This window comes from Halichoerus grypus, chromosome 2 (genome assembly GCF_964656455.1).
Source record: "Halichoerus grypus chromosome 2, mHalGry1.hap1.1, whole genome shotgun sequence".
Taxonomy (NCBI): domain Eukaryota; kingdom Metazoa; phylum Chordata; class Mammalia; order Carnivora; family Phocidae; genus Halichoerus; species Halichoerus grypus.
Window position 1 is genome coordinate 174,664,607 of NC_135713.1, and position 19,491 is coordinate 174,684,097.

Below are 19,491 nucleotides of genomic sequence, written 5' to 3' on the forward strand. Positions count from 1 at the left end.
TTCTAATTGGAAAGGATGATTTTTCCTGTTTAAAATTTTTTTTAATTTAAATTCATTTAGCCAACATACAGTCCATCATTAGTTTCAGATGTAGAGTTCAGTAATTCATCAGTTGCATAAAGCACCCAGTGCTCAACACATCACGTGCCCTCCTTAATGCTTATCACCCAGTTGCTCCCCATTTTAAATTTATTTAAAAATATATAGGAATGTTAAAATTGTAATATTTATGTATAAGAAATTTTAATATTATTTTCTGGGGATTATATCATGTGTACATGTAATATGTATGGTAAGTATAGCATAATGGACCTAGAGTGCTGAGGTGGAAGCAGATACATGGAACTATATTGTTTCAAGGTTTGACATGCTGTACCTAAAAAGACAATAATGCAGTTAACATGGATTTCTAAAAAATGTTCAGTTAATTCAAATTAGGCAGACAAGGAGGAACAGAGGCACAAGAAACAGGATAAACAAAAACCAAATATTAAATGGTACATCAAAATTCAACCATAGTATAATAATTATATTAAATATTACTGTATTCTGCAAGCTGGTGCAGCCACTCTGGAAAACAGTATGGAGGTTCCTCACAAAGTTGAAAATAGAGCTACCCTATGACCTAGCAGTTGCACTACTGGGTATTCACCCCAAGGATACAAATGTAGTGATCTGAAGGGGCACCTGCACCCCAATGTTTATAGCAGCAATGTCCACAATAACCAAACTATGGAAAGAACCTAGATGTCCATCAACAGATGAATGGATAAAGAAGATGTGGTATATTTATACAATGGAATATTATGCAGCCATCAAAAAATGAAATCTTTGCCATTTGCAATGGTGTGGATGGAACTAGAGGGTATTACGCTAAGCGAAATAAGTCAATCAGAGAAAGACAAGTACCGTATGATCTCACTGATATGAGGAATTTGAGAAACAAGACAGAGGATCATAGGGGAGGGGAGGGAAAAATGAAACAAGATGAAACCAGAGAGGGAGACAAAGCATAAGAGACTCTTAATCCCTGGAAACAAACGGAGGGTTGCTGGAGTGGAAGGGGGTAAGAGGGATGGGGTGGCTGGGTGATGGACATTGGGGAGGGTATGTGCTATGGTGAGCACTGTGAATTGTGTAAGACTGATGAATCACAGACCTGTACCCCTGAAACAAATAGTACATTATATGTTAATAAAATAAATTAAAAAAAAATAAATATTACTGTATTCTAGTCTAAAGGAATTACCTATTAGAGATTCACTTTACATATAGATACATTAATATAATGATAGTACAAGCATGTTAAAAGATATATCATGCAAATAATAAATACAATAATGTTGAAAATTCAGCCATATTAATATCAAGTAAAATAGGTTAAGACAAAGCCTATTTCTAGAGATCTTTCATAATGTCCAAGAGTCAAATTATCAGGAAGATTTAAAATATGTACACACCTAAAACTGAGTTTAACAATACTTTCTCAATATTTGATAGAACAAATAAGGTGAAAAAGGTCAAATATCTGAGAACCATATCAACCATTTTGTCTTAATAGGTAAGCAACTAATCTATAGTATACTTACGTATATACTGTATATTATATATATACTATATAATATATAATAGTATATTATTTTATATATATTATAGTATAATATACTACACTGTATTATAACACACCTTCAGTATATTTATGCTTTTCAACTATGACATCATGTATATTCTAAGTGGTTATGAAACAGCGGATAATAGGTGGGATGTAAACCCCGGACAAACATTTATTATTGATGTAAAGTTGGGAATCACACTGCAGAGCGGGGCAGTACAGTCTTGATGAGCAGCTTGATTCTGGTCCTTCCCATCAGTGGATGGAATCTTACCTTGGGTGGGAGTGACCCAGATTGTTCAGTCACTAGCCGTGATTTGTCTGTGCAGCTCCTAGCCCTAAAAGAAGGGATGTCTGCAATCCACCAGTACGTAGTCTTCCTCACGGCAAGCCACACTAGGTTTGGCTAGGCCATTGGCAGCTCCCAGAGTGTCAGCTGTGGTGGCCCGTCAATTAAAACAGAAATGACAGCTTTCCATTATTCTACTGTGCTGATCGGGCTTTACTTCATTTGTCCCAGCAGAGTTTTTGCTGGGGTTGTGCAGCTGCCGCAGGCTGGTGGACACCATCGGCCTTCATCTTAGCCAAGCCGTCAGGGAATCAGGCACAGGCGTTCAGAGGAAGTTCTGTGAACCAAGGGTCTGTTGAACCAGTGGTGTTGCTTTAGGCAGTGGAGTAGCTGGTAAAGTAGCTGTAAAAACAAGATGCTTCTAGGGCCAGGCTGGAACGTACTGTGGAACATACCATTTCTATTTGACTACCAAGCTCTGTTGGGCCCTCACCAACATGTTCACCGTCAAATTTGAGTTGACCCAACCCAGTGTTAGTCTGGAAAATCACAAGGCCTCCTGGGTCAGTTGTTCATTTACTGGAATTGAATAGCAGGTTAGGAGCCACCCTCTGAAAAAGGGAGTGTATTTGGTTGCTGGATCAGGCAGGTGGCGATGTTGTACTGGGCTAACACCTGAGTACTTCAGCAGCCATTAAGTCCCTACCTTCTTCCTACTGGGATTCTATTGTTTCTATTGTATAACATGGGAAGGAACTGGAAGCCTAGTAGGTGGTCTGTTGTGCGCTTTCCCCATTATCATTTCAGTCTGCATGGCGGAGGATATACCTCTGACACTTAAAAGCATGTGAGTACAATCAGTTAAACCATTAATACCAGTTATACATTTATCAGGAGAAGCACAGCAGTAGTCCTCCTACCAGGTCACTTTAGCTTCTCTTCCCTCCTGCAGACTTTGCTGACATGTCCTTCCAGGGTATTCTCCGCCCCATCCCCCACCAGGACGTGGACTACTTTTCCCTACAGGAGAACATGGACTAATGTATTTAATGTGCACATGTCCGTTGTTCTAGTAACAGCTGCCAGGCGGTCACATTATCCTCCGTCTTGTTGGCAGGGGAGGCTGGCCTGTCGATACTCGGGGGGCAACCAGAAGTGTTGGCCTTTCTCTCACTTGGCCAAGTGATTGTTCCCCAGGGTGGGTGCCACTTATTTCCCCATGGCCGGTAGTGCTACTTGCCAGCATCCAGTGAGTGTCCAGGCATCACCACCCCTTTGTTTTCTGCCCACACTCTCAACACTGCCAAGTTTCACCCCTGCAGCCTCTGGCATTTTGGTTACCCCCCATCCTTGTTACCCCTCAAGGTCAGATCACAGCAGGAGCCAGCCATATTAGCTTGCTGGTTCTGGGGTGTGTGAAGCATCATATTCACTTTATTTTTAGTTCAGATTTTTATTGAAATAATTGTAGATTCATATGGACTTGTAAGAAATAGTACTAAGAAATCTCGTGTACTCTTGATCCAGTTTATCTCAATGGGTAACATTTTGCAAAACTAGAGTATATCACAACCAGGATATTGACATTGGTACCATCCCCGATCTTTTTCAGATTTCACTAGATTTACTTATACTCGTTTGTGCATTTGTGTGTGTGGAAATGAGTGTGTATGTGTGTGTTTAGGTATACAGTTTAATCACCTGTGTAGGTGTGTGTGTCCATGAGGATACTGAACAGTTCCCTCACATTGCCCTTTTATAAGTAGACCTAACTCACACAGGTTGTTCACACATTCACCTGGACCATTTACAGTTTGGGGCTATAGTGAATATGTTATGTGAACATCGTTTTCACTTCTCTGGCGTAGATGCCCAACAGTGTAGTTGTTGGTTCAGATGGTAATTTCAGGCTACTTACTAGCATTAGCTCATTTTTTAAGTTTTGGCACTTAGAAGAGTGTAAAACACATAAGAAGCTTTCCATAAATATTTACTGACTAAATGAATGATTATGAAGAATTCATAGTGCGAGGGAGTGGGCCAGATAGGCTAGAGGGTATGTGTGGATTATCCATCTTCAACACATTTCCATTCTAAGCAACTTATTCCCAAGCAAACTTTTATTGCCATTAACCTTGTCATGATAGTCGGAATTACAGCATTTTAAATGGAAGTATCTGTATCGATTTTGAAGGATAAAATTTGTTGAAATGTTGTGTTGGGCATGTCTCTAGAACTCATATGTTAATTCTTAAGCAAATAGCTTTTTTCACATATTTTCCTGTAAATTTTCATTAAATATAACATCATCTGAGGGCTTGGACCTTGGCCAGTTAATTTTTGCTATATGGGACTTGTCTTTATGGCTTTGGTTGCCATTCTTACAGGCTTCTGAAATTATAATAGTCTTGGATTGTAGACTTTTTATCCAAGTACTGTCTGCTTTTGGGTTTTCTTTCCTTTTTTTTTTTTTTTTAAAGAGAATTCTTAAAGAGAATTGGAGAGCAAATTGGTATTTGAATCATTAGGCATATGTTTGGCTACAGAAAGAAAACCACATTTAACGATGGTTTTAAAAAATCAGGGTTTATTTTTGTCACGTTATAAGAAGGCTGTTGCTGGTTTGGTACAGTTGTTTGGCAATGTTTTTGTGACTTTTTTGTTCTTTTCCTTGTGATGGCTTTATATAATTGCCATTCTTGTGGGCATCATTTCTGAATTCAAGGCACTAAGATGGGGAGTATGGACAGCTCAGTGATGTTAATTTCTTATATCAGGAAGCGAATACTTTCCCAGAATCCTGCAATAGCATCCTGCTTCTGTCTGACTGATCATAGCTGTGTCAACACTTCCTGTTGGAGAAGCTGGGCTAGCACATATGAGGCACCTGGTGTCAGGTGAGGGAGGGAAGGTTGGAGATGGGTGTTTGATTTGCCATCTACTAGTCATATCCATATATCCATCACTACAATCAATCTATACAACATTTTCATCATCCCAGAGAACTTCCTACAGCTTTTTTCAGTTTTCTGCCTCACTCTTACCCTAGGCAATCATTGATATGACTTTGTTTTTTTAAAAAAATATCTTTTTAGGGGCACCTGGGTGGCTCAGTTGGTTAAGCGACTGCCTTTGGCTCAGGTCATGATCCCAGGGTCCTGGGATTGAGCCCCGCATCGGGCTCCCTGCTCAGCGGGAAGCCTGCTTCTCCCTCTCCCACTCCCCCTGCTTGTGTTCCCTCTTTCGCTCTCTCTCTGTCAAGTAAATAAATAAAATCTTTAAAAAATATATCTTTTTATGCTTTCTAACATTTGCTACAGAATTAGGGGGACTGCCATTTTTGGTCACTTTATTTTCTGGCTCTGTATTACAGACTTTAGGTTAGTGTCAGAGTCATTAGCTGAGTGTTCTGAAACTGCAGATTTCTTGGTCATGTCTCTCTCACCTCCCAATACCTGCAGAATCATAATCCTGAAGAGGGGACCAACTTATTTGCATTTTTTACAAGTTACTTAGGTGCTTCCTTTTTTTTTTTTTTAAAGATTTTATTTTTATTTATTTGAGAGAGAATGAGATAGAGAGAGAGAGCATGAGACAGGGGAGGGTCAGAGGGAGAAGCAGACTCCCTGCTGAGCAGGGAGCCCGATGTGGGACTCGATCCTGGGACTCCAGGATCATGACCTGAGCCGAAGGCAGTCGCTTAACCAACTGAGCCACCCAGGCGCCCCTTAGGTGCTTCTTTTCACACTAAAGTTTGAGGAACTTTGCTTTAGATTTTAGGATGTTAAAATAATCCTAAACTTTGGGGCACCTGGGTGGCTCAGTTAGTTAAGTGTCTGACTCTTGATTTCGTCTGAGGTCATGATCTTGGGATTGTGAGATCGAGTCCTGCATTTGGCTCTGTGCTGGGTGTGGAGCCTGCTTGGGATTCTCCCTCTTCCTCTCCTCTCCCTCTGCCTCCTCCCTCTCTTTCCCTCTCAAAAGAAAAAAATAATAACCCTATACTTTTATCGCCTTTATTAGTTAATTGGGTTTTGGTGGTGAATTTGTGGCATAAATTGGAGCCCTATAAAATGCTGATTTCTATATCTTAGATGCTTAAATGGGGTACCACTTAATTCTAGTGCTCAAATACTCTTGTGTTATATGTGATTTGAATTCAACCTGTTTTGTGAATTAAATATACATTTGGGGTGGGGTTTTTTTAGGTTTTGATAAAATGGACATAATTGTTCTTTGTGAGTGTATGTCTGCTATATTGGATTTGGTTACTCCAAATATTGTTGTTTTGGATTATTAAATCAACAAAATACTTAAGGATAATTCAGTTTGTCAAAAAATATTTGTATAAATTAGAATTATTGTAATATAGCTACATTATATTTTAAGGAACAAATATATTAGCTTTCTAGAGGCCTAATGGTTTCTGATAGCCAAATTTTACATCATTATAATAAAAACAAGTGTGAGATGTTAACAATATTCCAAACAATACAGGAACCATTTAATGAACAATAAGCTATATAACCTAATACAAATTTGCAAAACATTTAATTAAGCAGTCTGTATTTTTTTTTTTTAAAGATTTATTTATTTATTTGAGAGAGCGAGAATGAGAGAGAGTACATGAGAGGGGGGAGGGTCAGAGGGAGAAGCAGACTCCCCGCTGAGCAGGGAGCCCGATGTGGGACTCGATCCCGGGACTCCAGGATCATGACCTGAGCCGAAGGCAGTTGCTTAACCAACTGAGCCACCCAGGCGCCCAAGCAGTCTGTATTTTTTAAATTCATATCCCATTAGTTAAGAATCCTGACATTTGTATACTTAAAAGCTCTAAATTGATTACAGTGAGTGTCTAATGAGGAGTCCCATACTACTTCAGGTACTCTGCTTGATTTTTTTCTATCATTTTATGCCACACTTCTTTGCTGAATGGAGGGAAACTTAATAATAAGAACATCTGGTTATAGTGTTTCCCCATATTACCCCAACCCCAGATATGAAGTGAGCCAAGATGGGCACAGATAAAATGCTAGCTTAGGCTTCTTAGCAGTTACTTATCTTCTTTTGAGCCTAGAACAATAGAGATATCTCAAAGAACTAAAGGGCAGTTAAATGAAACCACAAACTATAAAAAGAGGTTATAGAACTTACCTTTCAGTGAACTAACTAGTTTTTTCATTTTTTTAACAGCTTTATTGAGACATAATTCATATACATAAAGTTCACCCTTTTAAAGTGTACAGTTTTGTGGTTTTTAGTATACAGACTTGTCTATCAATCACTATTTTATTTTATTCCAGAACATTTTCATCCCCCCAGAAAGAAACCTGGTTACCCATGAGCGGCTACTCCCCCTTCTATTCTCCCTGGCCCTCGGCAATTGTTAACCTATTTTCTGTCTCTATGGATCTGCTTATTTTGTCCATTTCATATAAATGGAATCAGATAACAGTAGCCTTTTCTGTCTGTCTTCTTTCATTTTACATCGTGTTTTCAAAGTTCATTCATGTTGTAGCATGTATCAGAACTTTATTGCTTTTTGTACCTGAATAATATTCCCTTGTATGTATAGACCACATTTTTTCCACTTACTAGTTGATAGACATTTGGGTTGTTTCCACTAAGGAAAGTGGAATACTGCTGTGAACATTAGTGTGTAGGTTTCTGTTTGAACATGTTTTCAGTTCTCTTGGGTATCTAAGGATGAAAGTCTATGTTTAGCTTTTAGAGGAATTCCAAGTGGCTGTACTGTTTTCTTTTTTCCCAGCAATGTATGAGGGTTCAAGTTTCTCTACATCCTCATCAACACTTATTTTATCTTTTTTTTATAACCATTCTTTTCAGTATGAAGTGGTATCTCATTGTGTTTTTTATTTACATTTCCCTAATGACTAAAGATGTTGAGCATCTTTTCATGTGCTTTTTGGCTATTTCTATATCTTCTTTGGAAAAATATTCAATTTTTTTTTTTTTGCTTATTTTTAATTGAATTATTTGTCTTTTTGTTGTTGAGTTGAAAGACTTATTTAAGTATTTTACATGCCGGACCCTTATCAGTCGTATTATTTGGAAATATTTTCTCATAGTCTGTGGTTGTCTTTTTATTTTTTTGATAGTATTCTTTGATGCAGGAAAGTTTTTAATTTTGAGTAAGTACAATTTATCTACTTTGTCTTTTGTTGCTTGTAGGTGGTCTTAAGTAAGAGTCCAGTTAGGAGTCTAATGTAGTAACCTGTTGAAATGATGATAGTGGTTTAGTCTGTGTTGTTAGCAGTGAAAACAGAGTTGTTTGAACAGAGTAGGGATGTATTTTTATGGTAATTATGATAATTACAGCAAACATCTTCATTCAGTGCTTATTAAGTGATAGGCAGTGTTCTAAGTGCTTTACATGGTAATTCATTAAACCTAAAACCCCACGAGACTTGCCTTATTGTTCCCATTTTGCAAATGAAGAACCATAAGGCAGAGAGTTGTTAACTAACGTTTCTGTGGCTGTGTAGCTAGTGATATATTTCCCATTACATGCTACCTGTAGGGAAAGCCTGGAATCACATGTAAAGGCTTTATACTTATAGTGCTGTTTCCATGTGTTTTCACTATCTTGTATAATATTGAAGTTTAATGATTATTTTATATTTCAAATTGGTTACTCTTATCCAGTGAAAAGTACGTGTATGTGCATGCACATGTCTTTATGTATCTATATTTGTGTTTACGTGATATATATATATATACACACACACACATACATACACACATATATACTCATAAATATACACATAAATATCTGTACATACCTGTCTATGCATTGAGATGTCCAGGATAATTTGAAATAGTTATCTCTGGGTTGTGGGGTTTATGTGTGTATGTGTGATTTTTTTTTTCAACTCAGATGACTTTCTCTAGTAGTTATGTATTAATGTTGAATTGAATACTGCTATATTCACCTTGAAGACAAAACAGAATGTCTGGCTTGCTGTTGAATTTAGAAAAGAACTATAATCTCATTGGTCTCATGTTCCTAACTAATATCTTGCATGGATTCTTCTTATGGGGAAGGCTTTCTTTGTAGTTTTCCCTCTTTTTACTGTGTAGTATCTTATAAACCATAGGAATAATATTGACCTGAGAGTCTTACTGTGTTTTTGACTTTGACTTTAGATTTCCAAGGTCCTTTCTGCTTTGAAGTTTATGATGATTTGACAAGTTTACATTTACTACCATGGTGGTGGTATAAAACGGGTCAGCAAACTGTGGTCCATTGGCCATATGTGGCCCTCTGTCTGTTTTTGTACATCTCGTGAGCCAAGAATGGTTTTTATAAACATATAAAGCCTTGGGATCTATTTGATGATAATAATGCTAGCTTCGAACCCCAAATAAACAAAATATTACCTCCTATAAAAAACAGATTCCATTCTTCTTATTTAGTAGACTTACATTACAAAAAATTCTATTCAGTAAAAATTTTGTCAAAATTTATTTTCTTATTATTCTAAGTACCTACATAGTATCCTTGGTTTTGCTTTCTTGCCTGCAAAGCCTAAAATTTTACTCTCTGGCCCCTTACTGAAAAAGTTTGCCGACACTTGTTCTGGAAGAAACCTGTATTTGTCCCATGTTCACATTTATTCTCTGCTCCAGCTTCATAGCAGTTTGAAATGCTAAGTCGGAGCCATATGGTCTATCTTTTGCTGTCCAGATCTGCTTGGATTGGGTCAGTTCCTGAGTTCAGGATATAGTAAATAATTCTTAAAAATCACAATTACCTAAATATGCTTGCTTCCTAAATTTGAGGGTAGGTATTTGGATAGTACTTTTTTGATACCTGTACTTGTTTAGTTTAAACTTCTGTTTCTAACAATTGCCTGATCTGTACTTGGGAAATGTTATTTGCCATGGTATTTGGTACTGTAGCAGTAAACCAGAGATACACTTCCCAGGTAGCTTTCCTGTTTTGTGATGAGAAAATCTTTACTAGAAATATCACTCCAAAATTGAGGTCCAAAAATCATGCAGATGATGTCATCATTTTATTACTAGTTTGCCATTATATATAGTCTTTCTTGTCTTCAATAATGTAGGAAAAACCACCCAACTTGTTTGATAACACCAACCGTTATATCGTTGTGCATTTTTGAGTAGGTCAGTTGTTATCCTCTGTGTTATTTAAAGGATTAAACTCTCTCTGTCCCTTGACAGCTAATATCTTCTCTGTTCATTTAAGTATCCTGATGTGTCCTCCAGGTCATAGAACAGAATCACTTCTCTAAGTAAGCACTGAGGTGGCATTCTGTCTTCCTGCCTTGAGACTGATTGTTAGCACCACTTCATATCAGAAGTATTTTTAAAATGAAAGAAGGAAACTTCTTTTCACTGACAGACCAGGAAGCGGTCTTGATTATAAGTGTTTTGGAACAAGGTTTTAGATAACGTGATTTAGTTGCACTGTGGATGGGACATAAATTACTCCATAGGTCTATAGGTGTTTTTTCTTTGTATATTTGATTCTGGCTTATGTTAATGCATTTGGTAGTACGATATTAAACTTGTCTGGAACTGTTTTTCTTTTCTCTTGCTTCTGCTATTTACCCCCTTTTTTTTTTGGCCCGCTCCTTCCCTTTCTCTTTTCCATAAGTCAGTTCAGCTGGAAGGCAACTGACTATAGGCCAGCTACGGAGGTAAAACACTTGTGGACTGGCTTTTTATTCATAATTCTAGAATCCCTGGGAGTTAAATTTGTCAGCTTTCAGGAGATTCTTTAATTATAACATTAACGCGTCATTAGGGCATATATCACAGTGATTGAAATGGACGGGCATGCAGTTGAATTTTGGGTTTATCCATGTAGTGATAATTTTGGTCTAGCAGTAGTCTAGCAATGAAGTATCCTTCTTGATCTATAAGACTACAATTTCTTTTTTTTTTTTTTTATTTCAAAGGTTCTGGGCTCTTTTAGAGACTTGTACTTTGATGTGTACTTATAGCTTTTGTTGGTGAAATATTTCTGAAATATCAGTCATGATTTTCATCTGAATTTAAGCTTATTTGAAGATCTAATGTATTGGAAAGTGTGGGCTTCTCTGACTGCTGAAGGAGTTTTACTTAGCTCATATTATAATGATAGCTAATATGCCACGGATTCATATATATGGGTATATACATATATACATTTTCTTTTTTTAATTTATTGATGAGAAAGAGAGCGAGTGCACGTGCACACAGAAGGAAGGGGCAGAGGGAGAGGCAGTGAAAATCCCAAGCCAGCACGGAGCCCCTCATGCGGCTCGATCCCAATACCCCAAGAGTGGGATGCTCAACCGACTGCGCCACCCAGGCGCCCCTACTTGACTTTCTTTTTTAAGGATAAAAGTAAATGGGGACATTTTTGTTCAAGTTGTTATCATTAGACTGATATCAAGATGAAAGTAGTAAATTAAGTTTGCTAATTTGAAAATAATGGAACTTCTGTATTCAGCACCTGTTAAGTGTCATACAAATTAGGGAACTAACTTTCCCTAAATCAAGTCTGTGGCCAACCACTTGTTGTAAATAAAGTTTTCTTTTGAACATAGTTGCACTCATTCATTTACATATTTTCTATGGCTACTTTCATACTAGAAGGACAGAGTTGAGTAGTTATAGCAGAAAATAGAGACTGGATGGCCTGCAAAGTTTGCCAACCACTAGAGATATATGAGTTTTGTGGGGGGGTGGGGTGGAGGGGGGTGGGTAAGATTAGGGTGTTTTGATACCTTTTCTCTTCTGCATCCCACCTTTCTTCAGAGTCCTATATCCCTGACTACTGAAGGAACTTATTCATAATTTTCCTTCAGCTACCCTTATCCCACTGCAGATCCACTCCCCTACATTTCACTCCCAGAACCATCCTTCCCAAATTGAAATCTTGACTCCACTATTTCTTAAATAAAATCCAAATACCTCTTGCCCTGGCCTTTGCCAAGTCTGATGGTTTTTTTGGATATGCTGAACTACTTGCTCATCATTTCCATCTTCTATCTATGCATTTATATTTAATGTAGAATATCTGAATATATCTAAATTGGAGTGCCTTCTCTCCTTCTCTGTAAGTATATCCTACATCAAAACTTATTTCCAGAATCCAGGCTCTTCCTACACCTCCAACTTCACCATCTCCTTTTTACCTCTCACAGAAACTTCATATATTTCTTCCTTTTTCTTAACCACTGTGCCTGGTACATAAGACAGTTATTTCACTTTGTATGTATTACATTCTCACAAATTTCTTACATGTCTTTTTCTCCTGTTAGGCTGTGAGCCCAAAGATTCTTTCTTTCTTTCTTCTTTTTTTTTTTTTTTAAATAAAAATCTTATGCACAGAAAAGAACAAACAGATGTGTACAGAGTTGTTCCTTCAGACCCTGAGACCAAGTCTGGCTCCTTCCTCTAACTTTTCCCAAAGATTATTTCTTATTTACCTCTTTATTTCTAGCGCCTAGCATGGAACCTCATGAATATTTGTTTAGTGAAGGATTGGATTAATAACTTCACCTACATTGTATAATGTTTGTTTTTATTTTTACTATTTTATGTTTATTAGGAGGCAAATTAATTTAGAAAAATAAACCTGATTCATATAAATTTTTTGTAGCTTTATAGGGTGAAACTGCCTAGGTCCTGATTTTTGACTTGGCACTCTGTGCTGCAAGGGACAGAATTCTCTGCTTCTAAAATGTATCAAATCCCTGATAGGGAGTTTTGATCAATATTCACCATGAAACTCATCTGCAGAATAAAATTTTTAATTTATAACTTGATATAAGGTAAATTTGCTAACAAGACAAGTATTTCTATTTACATCTGGTGATGTGTGTGATACTAGATAAATCCAAATAGTTTCTTTTTTTTAACCCCCTTTTTAAAAAAATTTAAATTCAATTAATTAACATATTAATGCAAATAGTTTCAGTCCTGTTTGTGTTTTTCCCTATCCATTTCTAGGTACAAGACATCTGCTTCAGCCATGACTGTCGCTGGGTTGTGGTTAGTACTCTCCGGGGTACTTCCCATGTTTTCCCCATCAACCCTTACGGTGGCCAGCCTTGTGTTCGAACACATATGTCCCCACGAGTTGTGAATCGTATGAGCCGTTTCCAGAAAAGTGCTGGGCTGGAAGAAATTGAACAAGAACTGACGTCTAAGCAAGGAGGTCGCTGTAGCCCTGTTCCAGGTCTATCAAGTAGCCCTTCTGGATCACCTCTGCATGGTAAACCTAATTTTTTCCTCTCTCCACTGACCCCTACCATCCTTCTCTTATTATCCTTACTTTTTGAAATATGGGATAAAATAATTGAAACATTTTTCCACCTCATCTGTTCATGCAAAGAAAAGATCTTAGGGTCATTCGAGAACATTTTTTTTTTTTTAAAGTTTTTTATTTATTTTTTTGACAGAGAGAGAGACAGCAAGAGAGGGAACACAAGCAGGGGGAGCGGGAGAGGGAGAAGCAGGCTTCCTGCCAAGCAGGGAGCTTGATGCGGGGCTCGATCCCAGGACCCTGGGATCATGACCTGAGCCGAAGGCAGATGCTTAACGACTGAGCCACCGAGGCGCCCCTCATTCGAGAACATTCTTAATTTATTAAGTCATTTAATAAACTGAAGCCAACATAGGAATGGTGATCTTTGCCATGCTAACTTTTTTAGTATATAAGGCATACTTTGTGTCATATGTATGGAATATGAAGTTCAAGACTATTTTCATATATTTATAGATTAAATCACGTACCTATAGATTTTTTCCAGGAAACTCTGTCTTATCCAGAGTCGGTACTACAGTTCATTAAGAAATATTCATTGTTGGAGAGGAATAGTCATAAGTTGTGTATTTTAGAGCAGCATTTGCATTTTATTTTTATTTTTTTTTAAGATTTTATATATTTATCTGACACAGAGAGAGAGAGAGAGAGAGAACATAAGCAGGGGGAGAGGGAGAGGTAGAAACAGGCTCCCCGCTGAGCAGGGAGCCCAATGCGGGGCTTGATCCCAGGACCCTGGGATCATGACCTGAGCTGAAAGCAGCTGCTTAACCGACTGAGCCACCCAGGCGCCCTTTGCGTTTTATTTTAAAATACATCTTTTTGGGATTATGTTTGTGAAATTAATTCATGTTGTTCTGTGTAGGTTTACTTCATTTATTTCCATTGCTCTTACATAGTCCATTGTATAAATATGCTTCTACTTATTTATTTAACTATCCTTTTTACTACTGATGTTGATATGTATTTGATGGGTTTCTGGTGTTGGGTTATTATATGTAGTGATGCATTGAACATTTTTGCACTTGTTTCTTGTTGCAAATGTGTACTCATTTTTTAATGGAAATGCTGGGAGTGTATGTGAATCTTGACCTTGGAAGATAATATCAGAATGGTTGTGCCATTTTATTTCCACTGGAATGACAAAAAATTATTTGTTTACATTAAATGACATTTTTTCTAAAGCATTGCAGGTTCTCCTTGACAGATGACCAATTTAGGTTTCTAAGAATAGGGAATTTTATAGAGAGAGATTATGGTTACTACAGAAATCAATTTTTATTTATTCAGTTGATCCTAAATTTACATAACATAAAATTAACTATTTAGATGTTAACAATTCAGTGGCATTTAGTGCATTCACAATGAACCACCACTTCTAGTTAGTTGCAAGATGTTTTCCTCATCCAAGAAGAAAACCACGTGTTCTTTTTTTTTTTTTCTTTTTAGGATTTATTTATTTATTTGAATGAGAGAGGGAGAGAGAGCACATGTGTGGTGGGGAGGGATAGAGGGAGAGAGAGAGAGAATCTGAAACAGATTCCGCATTGAGTGCAGAGCCCGACGCGGGGCTCAATCTCACGACCCTGAGATCATGACCTGAGCTGAGACCAAGAGTTGGAGGCTTAACTGACTGTGCCACCCAGGTGCCCCAAAACCACATATTCTTTAAGCAGTTACTACCTATTCCTCTCCACCGAAGGCCCTAGCAACCACCGATTTGCTTTCCGTCTCTGTGGATTTACCTGTTCTGGATATTTCATATAACTGCAGTCATACAATATATGACCTTTTGTTTCTGGCTTATATGATGTGTTATGTTTTTGAGGTCCGTCCACACTGTAGTATTTATCAGTACTTCATTCCTTTTTATGCCTGAGTAATATTCTACTGTATGTATATACCACAGTTTTAACTATTCTTCCAGTGATGGACATTTGGGTTGTTTCCACCTCTTTACTGTTTTGAATAGTGGTGTTATGAACATGGGTATGCAAGTATTTGTTTGAGTACTTCTGTAGATCTTTTGGCTATATACCCATCCTTACTTGTTTTAGCTTCTGCTTAAACATATGTCTTTTTGTAATACCTAATCAATCCTAGATATGTATTTTTTGTAGGAAGTTTTAAGATAGACTGAAAACATATGTAGGAAAATGGTCCTGGGGAGAAATTCTGTAACTCAAAAAAAATTCAAGACTTCTGTTTTCTCTTTAGATGATGCTTTATGCTTTGGCCCCATTATTTTTATAAGAACAGTTGTTATTTATTTTTACTTAATTTAACTAGTGACCCATGATCTTTGAGGTTGAAAATCTTTTAGAATCAGTCCTAGGTGAAAACAGTCATTTTAAAAAGCATTTGGAATTAAAAAAAAAAAAAAGCTTAGTAAGCTATGGGATATTTGTATTTTCAGCCATTTGCAAGAAATATTACTTCAGAAATAATTACTTAAATTTTAGGTGTAACTATTTTGTCATATAATTAGCTCATAGCACAGGTTCTTTGAGGACCTTTCTCTTTGTGTTGAGTATTTTTCTCCAATTAAATTTCACCAAACACTTTATGGAGAAAGATTCAAAATGCATGTGGGGCAACTAGGTTGACCAGAGAACAGATATAATAGTAAAAAATTAGGAAGGATTTTTAGTCCTCACATTTATATATATCCAGAAAGTCTTTTGAGCTTCTTTTTTCTTCCTGTTCTTCCTTCTCTATTAAGCTTACCACATGCCAGGTTTTGTGCTAGGCTTTAGTTATAATGTACACAAAAATTTGAGGTAATCTCTGCTCTCGTGTATTATCTTCTAGTCCAAGGGAAAAGGCAGATATTAAATTTCTGTGAATAAATAATTTTCAGTGTATTTTTGTAGAAGGGTGCAAGGTGCCAATCAATTAAGGATTTGTCATTTGTGAAAGAACACATAGTTGAAGAGCAATACTCGATTTCTGAGTAAAAATGTATGATTTTCTCTCAGCTTGATGATTTCACAGCTCTCTTCCTTTTCTTGCATGAAGCTAACAGAAGGCATCTCAGAGAAGAGATTATACTGTTTGACATTACTGCTCTACTTAACAAACCCTTCGAAAGAAGGAATTTCAGGAGGCATTTTCCTCCTGATCACGTGTTAAAATTTTATTATGTTGGAATGTCACCCCATTATTCTGTATAGTATTTCTCATTTTTAAAGTGTAGATATTCAAGTGATGGTCATTTTTCTCCATGTTCTTTTTGTGTTTTACATGTCAAAACAAAATGGGCATTGTTGTTGGTTAGTTCTAAAAATGATGTATTTACAGTTTGTGTGGATAAACAGTCTGATGCTGGTCAAAAACAATGTAAACCTTTGAACAGGGAGGGATTCATCTTGAAAATGAATCATGCTTTGGCGGTATTACCGTTGTTTGTCTGTGCTCTTTTTAGCAAAGTAAAGGAAACTGTTAAATAACAGTTGATATAGGGATATTTCCTTTTTACTCTCTGGAGTCAATCCAATTTAGGTTAGGATTATTTTATCTATTTGCCTTTTTTTTTTTTTTAACAGAGGATGTTGATTTATTTGAAATATATTCTCTCTAAATATCTCCTTCATTTCCTATCTTGTTGCCTGGACTTTTAGTCTCTCTGAGGGTTCTTAACTTAAGATCCATGAACATGCATAGGGAGAAATTATATCTTTGTGTTTACTATCCTCTAACCAAAATTAAGCATTTCTTTTTATTTTGAATATAGATAACACATGACAGTAATATTAGTTGTATTTGTGACATTGTCACCAATAAAAACACATGTTTTCATATCACATTATATTTAAAAAATATGTATCTTGAAATGTTTTAAATTACTCAACATATTTTGAAATATGCTCATCATTGCTTTGCAGTTATGTTATATAATAATATTACTGATTTAAATATTTATTGCATATAATACTGTAGCAGAACTTAATTTTTAGACTATAATGATGGCTATGCTTCTATATATATAAAATTGTTTTTTTGTAATTCTATTTATTTTATTCCATTCATTTATAAGTATTATTCTGAAAAGGAGTCCACAGGCTTTCCCAGACTGTCCAAGTAGTCCTTGACACAAAAATGATTAAGAATACCTGATCATCATTTCTTACCTCATCTGTTTCAATAGACTTCAACCTTTTATGACTATCACAAGCATTTCCTTTGTTAACCATAAATATGATCTTCCACTTTTCTGCTTAAAATCTTTCAGTGTCTCATCATTCTTTGAGAATGTTAGAGAAGATCCCACCTTACTTCTAACTTCTTGTCCCACCATACCTAGTTTTTTGTACCCTTCCCTGAATATGCCACATGTGTTCATTTCTTGGCCCCTTTCCTATTTATGTACTTTTCTCTATTTGAAGTAATTATCACCCTCCCCCCCTTGAGTGCCTACTAAAACCCCATTTCATTTTGAGCTAGCTAAAAATACCACTTCATCTCTTAAAAATCTCTTGATGTTGTGTCATCTGTATCAGCCTTGATATTGGCACTCTGAAGAGACTCTTAACATATTATAATATGTTACTTGCTCATTGACATGCCTGTGTCTCCCATTAGATTGACCTCCATGAAGATAGGGTCTTTTTCTTGTTTGTATTTTGTATCTTGACACTTTGCGTAGTATTGGTAAAATGTAGACTCTAAGGCTTCGAGCCAAAATTTTCCCAAACATCTTTAGACATTCTAATAAAGACAATATAGATTTAAATCATTACTTGTCAGGATGAAGAGCTTTTCATTCATGGTAACATTGCTTTTCATTTTAACAGCTGTGAGATACATTCAATTATTCAACAACTACTAATTAATGTTCACTGCCCAGGCACTGTTCCTGAGCCCTAGGAATATAGCAGTGAACAAAGGAGGAAAACATCCCTGTTCCATGAAGCTGACTTTCTAGTGGAGTGATATGAACAATGAACAGAATGAATTGGGAGGTAGTGTTATGTGCTTTGGAGAGAAATAAAGAATGGAAGGGGGATTGCAATTTGAAATTAGAAAGCTTCCTCCAGGCTTTATTGAGATGGTAACATTTGAACAACCATCTGATGGAAGTATGGGAGAAAGTCATGCAGGTATCTGGGGAACAAGTTCAAGGTAGAAGGAACAGCCAGTATAAAATCCCTGCACTGGGAATGTGCCTGAAGTGTTCAAGGAAAGGCAAAGAGGACAGTGTGGCTGAAGCTCAGTATGCAAGGTGCATACTAGAAGATGAGGTCACAGAGGAAATGTGGTCAGATCATGTCAGCCTCTGACTTTTACTCAGAGTGAGACAGAGAAGCTGTGGAGAGCTTTGAGAAAAAGAGTGATGTGGTAAGCCTGTGTTCTAGCAGGATTGGAACGGAGATCTGTATTGAGAATTCAGTCTTAGCTTGACAAGGGTAGAAGCCTAGTGAGACTGGTTAGGAGAGTATTGCAAAAATCCGGGTGAGAGAAGACAAGGCTTAGACTGAATTGTTTATAATGGAGATTATGAGTAGTAAATTTTATTCTTGATACATTTTTGATGGTAGGGTCAACAGGATTTCTGGTATATGTTGTGTCGGGTATGAGAGGAGAGGAGTCAGGATGACTGGTAAGGCTTCTGGCCTGAGCAGCTGGAAGGACGGGGTTACCTTCAGGTGAAGTGAAGAACACAGCGTTAAAGCAGGTTTGGGGATAGGGACAGGATCAGAAGTTCTGGACATGTTTAGTTTAAGATGTGTCTTTGACGTCCTAGTGATATTAAGTGGATACTTGGTCCTAGAAGCCTGGAGTTTGGTGGAAAGGACTAGGCTGAGGATAAATGTTTGGAAGGCATAAGTAAAGCCAAAAGCTAGATGAGATCATTTAGTGAGTTGAGTGAGTATGAAAAAAAAAAAAAAAAAGAAGATGAAGGTGTCCTAGGATTGAGCCCTGGGCCTTCCACCAGTAAGTAGCTAGTGACATAGAAGGAAAACCATACATGAGAAATCCTGGAGGCCAAATGAAAAAAAAAATTTTTCTGAGAAAAGGGAGGGAACCATATGTCAAATTCTGCTGATAGGTCAATTAAGATAAAGACTGAGAAAAAGATAGAATACCATTAAATTTAGTAACATAGAGGACGTGCCTGGGATAAGAGCAGTTTGGTAGAGTTAGGGGCCTGATAGGAGTGGATTTTGGTAGGACAGGAAGAGAAATTGGGAAGCCAGTATTGATAAGTCTTTCAAGAAGCACTGATATAAAAGGGAGCAAGGAAATGGGGGAAAAGTTGGAGGGGAAAGAGAAGACTGCTGTTGT

At 37.0% G+C, this 19,491-nt stretch overlaps 1 protein-coding gene across 7 annotated transcripts in view; it reads left to right on the forward strand.

Moving 5' to 3' along the window:
- Positions 1-19,491, forward strand: part of BCAS3 (BCAS3 microtubule associated cell migration factor) — a 593,075-nt gene that overhangs the window by 225,568 nt on the left and 348,016 nt on the right. For all 7 annotated transcript variants that reach the window (XM_078064169.1, XM_078064164.1, XM_078064176.1 and 4 more), the window contains exon 15: positions 12,891-13,155. In XM_078064169.1, coding sequence (XP_077920295.1) covers positions 12,891-13,155 — 265 coding nt within the window. The remainder of the gene's footprint in view (positions 1-12,890; positions 13,156-19,491) is intronic.